Raw genomic sequence first — 12,077 nt, 5'->3', positions numbered from 1 at the left:
GAAGTGGAATTGCTGTGTCGTATTGTAGTTCTAGTTTTAATTTTTGGAGGAACCTCTATAGTGTTTTCCATAATGGCTGCAGTGATTTACATTCCCATTGATCACCTTTTTAAAGAAAAAAACAAAGAAGTATACTCTCGCAGTCATGCTCAGCTTCAGTTTTACACATTTTCTCGTAGGCAGCACTTACTTTCTCCAGCCCCACTTTACAAGGGGCTGAAACAGAAGGAGAGATTTCTCCCACAATGTGTAAGCCAGACTTTTAGCCACCCACGTTTTGTTCCACACTGTGTCTGGGGCTGAGCCTGTGCTGATCCCAGACGTCTCCTTGGACAATTCCGGGAGCCACAGCATCAGACTTGTTCGCCTCTGAGGACCCTGGTGCAGAAGACACTTGGGGGATTTCTGCCACTGCTCTGGGCTAGGAGACTTAACTTCACTGCTGACTGGTTTAAAGAATGGGAACCCATTTAAACGTGAAGTGTTGCCAGGTGAACAGTGCAGTCTGTTTTATTAGAGCATTCTGTTTTAGAATATGTCTGGGATGCCACTAGCTGATGTCTAAATATATGGTTTTCTTATTTAGGGGATTGTTTGGGTTTATATTATTATTCCTTTTTTAAAAGAAACATACTTTAGAGATGGAGGGGTAAGATAAAGGGAGGGACTTCACAAAGAGAGCTTAAAAATTTAGAAGAGTTCATTTCAGCATTTTCTAGTTTCACCTTGTAGCTCAGAAGTGCAAAGAGGATGCCTGTGTGAGTGACTGGAGGGTCTTTCTTGTTAGGATAGTTAGAATCCTGGCTCTGCCTCTTACCGTAAACCTGCAACATCAACGCTGTGCCTCAGTTTCCTCATCTATATAATGGAAATATTAATGAGCTCTACCTCAAAAGGCTGTCCAGAGGATTAAATGGGATAAGACATGTAAAGTACTTAAATCTTTACCTGACACATAATAAGCGGATAAAAATAAATATTGGCCAATTTTTGTATTTATTATGTATGAGTAGCCATATTTCTTGAGGCTTTTGGCAGTTGGACCTGCTCAGCTTCCTCTTTATTTCTTGTTTCTTTTGTTCTTATAGGAAGGGTTATACAAGATGATGGAGTCGTATAGATGAGGGTGACTGTTGCCTATAGGGATGCAAGGGTTTTGTTGTTGTTTTAAAACGCAAATGAGTTTTTTAACCCTGAATTCTCAATTAGAAGAGTTTAAAGACAATCCTGTCCTCTGTCCTTATCCCCAATAAGTTAAATACTGGGCCCGAGGAAGTACTAAAGATTGTGGGGCTGTATATCTCTTAGTGGGTACTGTGACCAAAATTCCTTACGAATTCACTGCTTAATTTTCTTGGATTTTCCTTTTGGTAAAAAATTTGACAGAAGTTCTAAGGCAGTTCTAGGATTAGTCTATTTGTATATGTAATTCATCAACCCAATCACAGATGAATGAATTTGCCTAAAATGTTGATCTTTTATCCTGTCCTATCACCTTTTCCATGCCATGCCTAAAAGAGAGGACACCATGGGCCTAAGTGTTTGAAAAGAATGCATGATATTGGGGGCACTCGCCTGTCATTGTAGAAAGCCGGAACTTTTTAGAATGTGAGATCTGAAGAAGTTGTACCTTTTTTATTGGTAGCCTGTGTAATGGAAGTTGCTATAGTAACAGAGAACCCTTGGCCCATAGAGTATGTTCAGCAGAAGGAAAGTAAATAAGTTTTGGAGCCATTATGCTCGTTTAAAGCCTGAAAACATGACTGGATTTTAATTGAGCAAACACATATTGGTAAACGAGTTGGAAAACAGGCTCGTGAACTAAAAGGAGCTCCTTGTACCGCCTCTACTTCGATCCTTTTCTCCCGAGAGGTGTAAGGTTTTTCTCTCTCAAGCCTCATATCCCATTACTGGCATCCAGTCTGGAGCATTCAGCCAGCACGTACCTCCTGCTGCGGATAACGGCGCGGTGCAGGTGTGGTCCCTTGGTTAGCGACAAGGGCCAGAGGGAGACTTGACATAGTCTGGTGGGTCCAGGAAGGTGTCCCTCAGGATGTGACCATCAATGTGGGACCTGAAAGATAGAGGGGAATGGTGTGTGGGGAGGCAAACCTTTCGGCCACAGCACACTGCGTGTGCAAAGGCCCTGAGCATGGTCCTTTTCAGAACTTCAAAAAGCTGGTATGGCCAGAACACAGTGAGGGGGGAGGAGGCTTACCAGGTAAGCAAGGCAGGAGACAGTGGCTGGGCCTGGACCACGTTAAAGATTTAAAAGTTTCTACAAGAAGGAGTGACATCAGATATGCGTCCTTCAAAGATCACTTGGGCTGCTGTGTGGAAAGTGGATTCATGAGGTTGAAGACCAAGAGGGTGTGAAGAGAAATGAGTGGAAAGTTACTGCAGGTGGAGACCCTGATGACTGAGGTGGGGGGTTACTGTGGGAGGAGAGAGAAATGGACCAGTTAAGCTAAATACCAGATGTTGCATCGGAGGGGCCGGGTGCTGGATTAGATGAGAGGGGTGTCAAGGCATGCCTCTCACGTTTCTCACATGACAACTTGGTGCTGTTTTCTGAGAAGAGGAATTGGAAGGGACACGGTTGATGGCAGGAGCAGGGAAGGTGCAGATATGAATCCACAACTGGCCATGGTGCATTTGAGGTGCTTTTAAGAAGCTCAAAGTGGAGATGTCCAGGACGCATGTAGACACATGAGTCAATCTCAAGAGAGACAGCTGGGCTGGAGATACCTGGAGTCGTCCGTGTCTAGTAATCAAAGCCTTGGCAAGAATGAGATCTGGGGAGAAGCTGTAGCTTCAGATAGTGCCCTGGTAACGCAGCGTTCGAAGAGCAGCCGTGAGAGCCCCACAGTCAACCGGGCCCCATCCCTCCCTCCGTCCTCCACTGGTCTGTAACAGGTGCACATGGACTGAGCAGTGGAATAAGGACTAGCAGTTGGTGGGACTTCCCTGGCAGTCCAGTGGTTAGGACTCTGTGCTTCCACTGCAGGGAGCCCAGGTTCGATCCCTGGTCAGGGAACTAAGATCCCACATGCCGTGTGGCACAGCCAAAAAGAAAACAACAAAAGGACTAGCAGTTGGAGATGTCACCTACCCCGTGACTGGAGTTAGTCACCTGTCACAAAACGGAATCCCACCCCTCTTCTGGTTTGTCCCTGATGGTTCCACCAGATGCCAGTATTTTATGCACTTTATTTTAAATATAGGTGGAGTCAAAAATACCTAACCGTGATTCCTCATTCATGGCATTTCATGGTTGTAGATACATGCGCGTTCTGTCTGTGAAGGACAGGATAAAGTGAGCCTTGGGATTCTTGTCTTACTTCTCTGTCTGTCATCACCGTCATCATCGTTATCATCGTCAGTTCGAAGCTGCACAGGCAGCAGCATCCTGAGCTGGGTGGCCCTCGCGCACGTCCCAGCTCACGCTCACATGTTGCTGGTGATCTCAACAGCATTTGATCCTCGCTCTCCCTCTCGCCCACAGGAAGCCTTGGAGTCCTGCCAGACTCGCATTTCTAAGTTGGAGCTCCACCAGCAGGAGCAGCAAGCCCTGCAGACAGACACCGTGAACGCCAAGGTCCTCCTGGGGAAATGCATCAATGTGGTCCTGGCCTTCATGACTGTCATCCTGGTGTGTGTGTCCACCATCGCCAAGTTCATCTCGCCCATGATGAAGAGCCGCTTCCACATTCTCGGCACCTTCTTCGCTGTGACTCTCCTGGCAATATTCTGTAAAAACTGGGACCATATTCTGTGTGCCATAGAAAGGATAATAATACCAAGATGAAGCCGCTGGTTCCTGTCCTCATGTTCTTTCAAGTTTTTATTTTGGAGAAAATTCTCTGCATACTACCAGATTTTAAAATGAACGTTTGTGCCGACGGAAGATTACAAGGGCCACGGCTGCGCGTTGTAAATAACTGCAGTTCTCTTCTCTCGGTAGCACTTGCCAGCTGGGTCCCTGTACGTGGTTACCGTGAATCTGTTTCCATGCTCTCACCGCGTTGCTCACTGCCTTAATCAGACCAGGCTTCCTGCCCACCTGCCTAGTCCAGCATGGTCAGCCTCTGGTTGCTGAGCACTTGGTGTGATTAGTGACCCAGAAGGGATTTTAAATCTCTCTCTTAAATTAAGTCTCTGTCAAAATTGAGCTGCACTCTTGCTGGCGGTTGTGTTTTCCCCGCGTCCTATAAGCAGCGAGGGTGTGGCATGACTTGGAGAGGTGAAGAAGCATAGGTGTTGCCCATGTGAGCACGTGTGGCCCATGGAAGCACAGTAAATCCCGTGTAATCCGCCCCACTGTTCACTGATGACCATAGGTCCCATGTGTGCCCAGTGTCCACAGTGGTCAACTGTTCGTGACTCTCTATCACATGGAAATCTTATAACACACCTGTTGATCCATCAAAAGTCTAACTTAAGTGTTCGGTTTCTCTTTAAATGGTAAGACATGAATATTTATGAATGGGCCTTACCTTCTTATACCCAGGGAGCCGCACTCCTGATTTCACATTCACTGGTTGTCTTATGCACCACCTTCAAGGCATGTAGAGATGCTTCCAAAGCATCTTTAACATGAAATTGATGTCTCATAAGCACTACACTGGAGGTTTGTGTTTGGGCACATCTTCGCTGTGATGCGCCCCTCTGCGATGTGATTCACTTTATTCAGTCTGTGAGGGATAGCAAAGCTTACTCAGTAAATGAAAAAGGATGCTCACGTTGCAGTGTTTCTGTTTCTCTTCAAGGACAACAGCATCGTAGCTTATAAAGCTAAAGTGCCCTGAGGTAGGTACACTGGAAAAGGGGAAGAAAATATGACGTGTGATCTAACTGGGTGGCAGCTAGATGAGTGGGTGCAGGTCACCTGGATGAAGATTGAGGGAGGGTCCTCGTCAGACCTTGAAAGACCAGCAGGAATAAAATAAATTAGATCCAGTGTCTGAGCCAAGGTTGCCATCTCTCTCTTAGGATAAGTTCTGAGGTAATACGTGGAGTGGCCGCACTTTCACTCCATGGAAAGTCAACGTCTTTGGTCTGTTTGGGGGATGCCATTCACTACCTTGAGCCCAGATAATATTTTCCTTTAGATCTGTTTCTCTGCGTATATAACAAAAAGGAAGTCCTATGAGAATCTAATGGAAACTGTTGTTCAGCCACTTCTCACACCAGCTGTTTTGTTATCTGAAGGCATAAAGAAGCATGTTAGTGTACATTTTCTTCCAGAAAACATCCAATCGCCTGGATTTACATTTTAAGTGTAATAATTTGCAAATAGCTGCTCTTAGGGAAATCTCCTGAAAAAAATGTGACATAAGCCATGGTTTGAGGGAACGGAATAGTCAGGCGTTTGGTACAAGTCCAGTGTGGGTGAGTCTCATACAACTTAAGCTTGCTTTTTTTTAAGTTTACAATTCAGTGGTTTTAGTCAATTCACACTTAGGCAACTATCATTACTATCTAATTCCAGACTCGAGCTTTTTAAAACAATAAACATCATTTCACAAAATCTTTGGCTTAAAGTATCTTGCATTCAGGGAAGAGGGAGTCCCACCCCATCTCATGGCTGTGTCCCCTTTCACTGCCAGGCTCTCCCCTGGTCTCCCAAGTTGGCTGTAAATACACTGTGGTCCATCCAGTCCAGGGGACAGAAACAGGTTGCAGATCCAGGGAAGGGAGAGAGGAGCAATGTTGTGCTCCTTTTTGCTTTTCCGTTTTCATGACCAGCATTCCCTGTTGTCTGTGGGCTTCAGTCTCCATGTGGGCTGAGGGCCGGGTGTAACTTAGGCCCTTGAATCAAGATGGCTCCTGGATGGGCTCCTCTTGATTTCTGTGAACATTTCTGAGGCACTTTGGAGGTGCCAGGCAGTAGGGTAGGTGTAGATGCCGCTGGTGGTTTAGAGAGAAAGAGTGAGATCCCTGGCCCTTCCCTCCAGGTAGGCATGGGCCTCCTTCTCACGCCCCAACACTCTGCTCCGTCGCTCAGCCAGACCTGTGATCAGTGTGCCTCCTCCCCGGGGAGAAAGGTGGAGAAGAAAGCAACACAATTCACCCCCTCCAGGCTGGAGCTGTTAATAGAAGCTGCTTGAAACTGACTCTCTTCTGAAATACTGTAGGATCTAAATCATCCCACCTGATCATGAATTTTTTTTGTTTTTTAAAGAATTCATATTTCTGGTGACTCTCATTAGATTTCAGAAACCTTGTTTTCACTTGGATATGCTCAACCTACACAGTGTATTTATTTTAGAGTCTCATTGAAAGTTCATGAAGCTTTTTAGTAAGACGATATCCTCCAAGGAGACTTTCACTCTCCGCAGTTTATTATTTTCTTCTTAAAGAATAAACTTTCCCACTGTTGCTGCTTTTCACTCCAAGGAGATTAAATAAAATGTTATAAATATACAATGAAAATAGTGCTCTAGCTATGACATACCCTGGAGTTGGATATTCAATATACATTTAACGAATCCTCTTCCCCACCTTTCGTTGGCAGTCAGCATCATGTGTGTACCTAGAGATGAAAGCCAGCGGTGGGGTGGGTAAGCGCCGGCTCCCTCAGCGAACTTAACTGAGTGGTTGAAGATGCTGGACATTGGGTTCTAGCCCTGGATTGTTTGGTGCATGTTATTTTCATGATCACTAGGATAATGATAGTTTGCTGAGGACAAAACAAAAGCCTAAGAATACTCTTGTGGGTTTTGAATTGGTTATTCCAGCTTATACTTTGAGTATGATTGAGTCGGAGCAAAACATCCCCCCCACTCATTCCCCCCCCACCAAAAAAATTTAAACCCATAATGTAGCAGTAAATAAAAATATTCCATTGCTGATTCTTTTTTTTAATAGATCTTTATTGGAGTATAATTGCTTCACAATACTGTATTAGTTTCTGTTGTACAAAAAAGCAAATCAGCCATATGCACACACATGTCCCCATATCCCCTCCCTCTTAAGCCTCTCTCCCATCCTCCCTATCCCACCCCTCTAGGTCATCGCAAAGCACCGAGCCGATCTCCCTGCGCTATGCTGTTGCTTCCCACCAGCCAACTAGTTTACATTCGGTAGTGTATATATGTCAATGCTACTCTCACTTCGCCCCAGCTTCGCACTCCCACCCCACGTCCTCAAGTCCATTCTCTATGTCTACCTCTTTATTCCTGCCGTGCAACTAGGTTCATCTGTACCATTTCTTTTTTTTTTTAGATTCCATATATATGTGTTAGCCATACTGTATTTGTTTTTCTGACCTCACTCTGTATGACAGACTCTAGGTCCATCCACCTCACTACAAATAACTCAATTTCGTTTCTTTTTATGGCTGAGTAATATTCCATTGTATATATGTACCACATCTTTTTTTTTTGTTTTGCGGTACGCGGGCCTCTCACTGTTGTGGCCTCTCCCGTTGCGGAGCACAGGCTCCGGACGCGCAGGCTCCGCGGCCATGGCTCACGGACCCAGCCGCTCTGCAGCATGTGGGATCTTCCCGGACCGAGGCACGAACCCGTGTCACCTGCATCAGCAGGCAGACTCTCAACCACTGAGCCACTAGGGAAGCCCCCACATCTTCTTTATACATTCATCTGTCAATGGACATTTAAGTTGGTTTCATGTCGTGGCTATTGTAAATAGTGCTGCAATGAACATTGTGGTACATGCCTCTTTTTGAATTATGGTTTTCTCAGGGTATATGCCCAGTAGTGGAATTGCTGGGTCATATTGTAGTTCTATTTTTAGTTTTTTAAGGAACCTCCATACTGTTCTCCATAGTGGCTGTATCAATTTACATTCCCACCAACAGTGCAAGAGGGTTCCCTTTTCAGCACACTCTTTCCAGCATTTATTGTTTCTAGATTTTTTGATAATGGCCATTCTGACTGGTGTGAGGTAATACCGCATTGTAGTTCTGATTGGCCTTTCTCTAATAATTAGTGATGTTAAGCATCTTTTCATGTGCCTCTTGACCATCTATATGTCTTCCTTGGTGAAAAGTCTGTTTAGGTCTTCCACCCATTTTTTAACTGGATTGTTTGTTTTTTTGATATTGAGCTCCATGAGCTGTTTGTATATTCTGGAGATTAATCCTTTGTTGTTTCATTTGCAAATATTTTCTCCCATCCTGAGGGTTGTCTTTTTGTCTTATTTATGGTTTCCTTTGCTGTGCAAAAGATTTTAAGTCCCATTTGTTTATTTTTGTTTTTATTTTCATTACTCTAGGAGGTGGGTCAAAAAAGATCTTGCTGTGGTTTATGTCAAAGAGTGTTTTTCCTATGTTTTCCTCTAAGAGTTTGATAATGTCTGGTGTTACATTTAAGTCTTTAATCCATTTGGAGTTTATTTTTGTGTATGGTGTCAGGGAGTGTTCTAATTTCATTCTTTTACACGTAGCTGTCCAGTTTTCCCAGCCCCACGTATTGAAGAGGCTGTCTTCTCTCCATTGTATTTTCTTGCCTCCTTTGTCGTAAATGAGGTGCCCATATACGCGTGGGTTTATCTCTGGGCATTCTGTCCTGTACCATTGATCTATATTTCTGTTTTTGTGCCAGTACCATTACTGTCTTGATTACTGTGGCTTTGTGGCATAGTTTGAAGTCGGGGAGCCTGATTCCTCCAACTCCGTTTTTCTTTCTCAAGTTTGCTTTGTCTATGCAGGGTCTTTTGTGTTTCCATATGAATTGCAAAATTATTTGTTCTAATTCTGTGAAGAATGCCACTGGTAGTTTGATAGGGATTGCATTGAATCTGTAGATTGCTTTGGGTTGTATAGTTATTTTCACAGTATTGATTCTTCCCATCCAAGAACATGGTATATTTCTCCATCTGTTTATGTCATCTTTGATTTCTTTCATCAGTGTTTTATAGTTTTCTGAGGACAAGTCTTTCACCTCCTTAGGCAGGTTTATTCGTAGGTATTTTATTCTTTTTGTTGCAGTGGCAAATGGGATTGTTTCCTTAATTTCTCTTTCTGATTTTTCGTTGTTGGTGTAGAGGGACGCCAGAGATTTCTGTGCATTAATTTTGTATCCTGCAGCCTTACCAAATTCATTGATTAGTTCTAGTAGTTTTCTGGTGGCATCTTTAGGATTCTCTATGTGTAGTATCATGTCATCAGCAAACAGTGGCAGTTTTACTTCTTTTCCAATTTGTATTCCTTTTATTTCTTTTTCTTTTCTGATTACCGTGGCTAGGACTGCCAAAACTGTTGAATAAGAGTGGCGAGACTGGACATCCTTGTCTTGTTCGTGATCTTAGTGGAAATGCTTTCAGTTTTTCATCATTGAGTATGATGCTTGCTGTGGGTTTGTCATATATGGCCTTTTATTATGTTGAGGTAGGTTCCCTCTGCCCATTTTCTGGAGAGTTTTTATCATAAATGGATGTTGAATTTTGTCAAAAGCTTTTTCTGCATGTATTCAGATGATCATATGGTTTTTATTCCTTAATTTGTTAAAGTGGTGTATCACATTGATTGTTTTACGTGTATTGAAGAATCCTTGCATCCCTGGGATAAATCCCACTTGATCATGGTGTATGATCCTTTTCATGTGCTGTTGGATTCTGTTTGCTAGTATTTTGTTCCGGATTTTTGCATCTATGTTCATCAGTGATATTGGTCTATAATATTCTTTTTTTGTAATATCTTTTTCTGGCTTTGGTATCAGGGTGATGATGGCTTCGTAGAATGAATATGGGAGTGTTTCTCCCTCTGCAATTTTTTGGAAGAGTTTCAGAAGGATCAGTGTTAGCTCTTCTCTAAATGTTTGATAAATTCACCTGTGAAGCCATCTAGTCCTGGACTTTTGTCTATTGGAAGATTTTTAGTTACGGTTTCAATTTCATTACTTACGATAGGTCTGTCTATATTTTCTAATTCTTCCTGGTTCAGTCTGGGAAAATTGTATCGTTCCAAGAATTTGTCCATTTCTTCCAGGTTGTCCATTTTATTGGCCTATAGTTGTTTGTAGTAGTCTCTTATAATCCTTTGTATTTCTGCAGTGTCAGTTGTGATTTCTCCTTTTTCATTTCTGATTTTATTGATTTGTGTCCTCTCCCTTTTTTTTCTTGATGAGTCTGGCTAAGGGTTTATCAATTTTGTTTATCTTCTCAAAGAACCAGCTTTTAGTTTTATTGATCTTTGCTATTGTTCTCTTCGTTTCTATTTCATTTATTTCTGCTCTGATCTTATGATTTCTTTCCTTCTACTGACTTTAGGTTTTCTTTGTTCTTCTTTCTCTAGTTGTTTTAAGTGTAGGGATAGATTGTTTATTTGAGATTTTTCTTGTTTCTTGAGGTGAGATTGAATTGCTATAAACTTCCCTCTTAGAACTACTTCTGCTGCGTCCCATAGGTTTTGGGTTGTCGTGTTTTTGCTATCATTTGTTTCTATGTATTTTTTAATTTCTTCTTTGATTTCTTCAGTGATCTCTTGGTTATTTTGTAGTGCACTGTTATCCTCCATGTATTTGTGTTTTTTACAGTTTTTTTTTTCCTGTAATTGATTTCCAATCTCATAGCATTGTGGTCAGAAAAGATGCTTGATACGATTTCAATTTTCTTAAATTTTCCGATGCGTGATTTGTGACCCAAGATGTGATCTATCCTGGAGACTGTTCCATGTGCACTTGAGAAGAAAGTGTATTCTGCCACTTTTAGGTGGAATGTTCTGTAAATATCAGTTAGATCTATCTGGTCTACTGTGTCATTTAAAGCTTGTATTTCCTTATTTATTTTCTGTTTGGATGATCTGTCCATGGTTGTAAGTGGGGTGTTTAAGTTCCCTACTATTACTGTGTTACTGTAGATTTCTCCTTTCATGGTTGTTAGCATTTGCCTTATGGATTGAGGTGCTCCTATGCTGGGTGCATAAGCATTTATAATTGTTATATCTTCTTCTTGGATTGATCCTTTGATCATTAGGTAGTGTCTCTCCTTATCTCTTATAACAGTCTTTATTTTAAAGTCTATTTTATCTGATATGAGTATTGCTACCCCAGCTGTCTTTTGATTTACATTGCATGGAATATCTTTTTCTATCCCTTCACTTTCAGTCTGTATGTGTCCCTAGGTCTGAAATGGGTCTTTTGTAGACAGCATATATATGGGTCTTGTTTTTGTATCCATTCAACCAGTCTGTGTCTTTTGGTTGGGGCATTTAATCCATTTACTTTCAAGGTTATTATCAATATATATGTTCCTATTACCACTTTCTTAATTGTTTTGGGTTTGCTTTTGTGGGTCTTTTGTGTTTCCTGCTTAGAGAAGTTTCTTTAGCATTTTTTGTAAAGCTGGTTTGGTGGTGCTGAATTTGCTTAGCTTTTGCTTGTCTGAAAAGCTTTTGATTTCTCCATCAAATCTGAATGAGATCCTTGCTGGGTATATCAATCTTGGTTGTAGGTTTTTTTCTTTCATCACTTTAAGTATATCCTGCCACTCCTTCTGGCCTGCAGAGTTTCCACTGAAAAATCAGCTGATAACCTTATGGGGATTCCTTTGTATGTTATTTTTTGTTTTTCCCTTGCTGCTTTTCATATTTTTTCTTAGAATTTAATTTTTGTTAGTTTGATTAATATGCGTATTGGTGTGTTTTTCCTGTATGGGACTCTGTGCTTCCTGGACTTAGATGACTATTTCCTTTCCCATGTTAGGGAAATTTTCAATCTAATCTCTTCAAATATTTTCTCAGACCCTTTCTTTTTCTCTTCTTCTGGGTCCCCTATAATTCCAGTGTTGGTGCGTTTAGTGTTGTCCCAGAGGCCTCTGAGACTGTCCTCAATTCTTTTCATTCTCTTTTCTTTATTCTGCTCCTCCGCAGTTATTTCCACCATTTTGTCTTCCAGCTCACTTATTCGTTCTTCTGCCTCAGTTATTCTGTCATTGATTCCTTCTAGTGTATTTTTCATTTCAGTTATTGTGTTGTTCATCTCTGTTTGTTCTTTAGTTCTTCTAGATCTTGGTTAAACATTTCTTGTATTTTCTCAATCCATGCCTCCATTCTGTTTCTGAGATTCTGAAGCAGCTTTGCTATCATTACTCTGAATTCTTTTTCATGTAGA

The 12,077-nt window shown here is 41.9% G+C and overlaps 1 protein-coding gene across 1 annotated transcript in view; it reads left to right on the top strand.

Annotated features, from left to right (window-relative positions):
• Positions 1–5,485, top strand: part of TMCC3 (transmembrane and coiled-coil domain family 3) — a 68,920-nt gene extending 63,435 nt beyond the window's left edge. Inside the window, exon 4 of the mRNA XM_082850173.1 lies at positions 3,506–5,485. Within this exon, the coding sequence (XP_082706299.1) occupies positions 3,506–3,808 (303 nt within the window). The 3' untranslated portion in view covers positions 3,809–5,485. The remainder of the gene's footprint in view (positions 1–3,505) is intronic.
• The last annotated feature ends 6,592 nt before the right edge of the window (positions 5,486–12,077 follow it).

The sequence above is a fragment of the Leucopleurus acutus genome (genome assembly GCF_964270905.1).
Source record: "Leucopleurus acutus genome assembly, chromosome: 11".
Lineage (NCBI taxonomy): Eukaryota > Metazoa > Chordata > Mammalia > Artiodactyla > Delphinidae > Leucopleurus > Leucopleurus acutus.
This window is presented reverse-complemented; position numbering and strand designations above follow the sequence as displayed.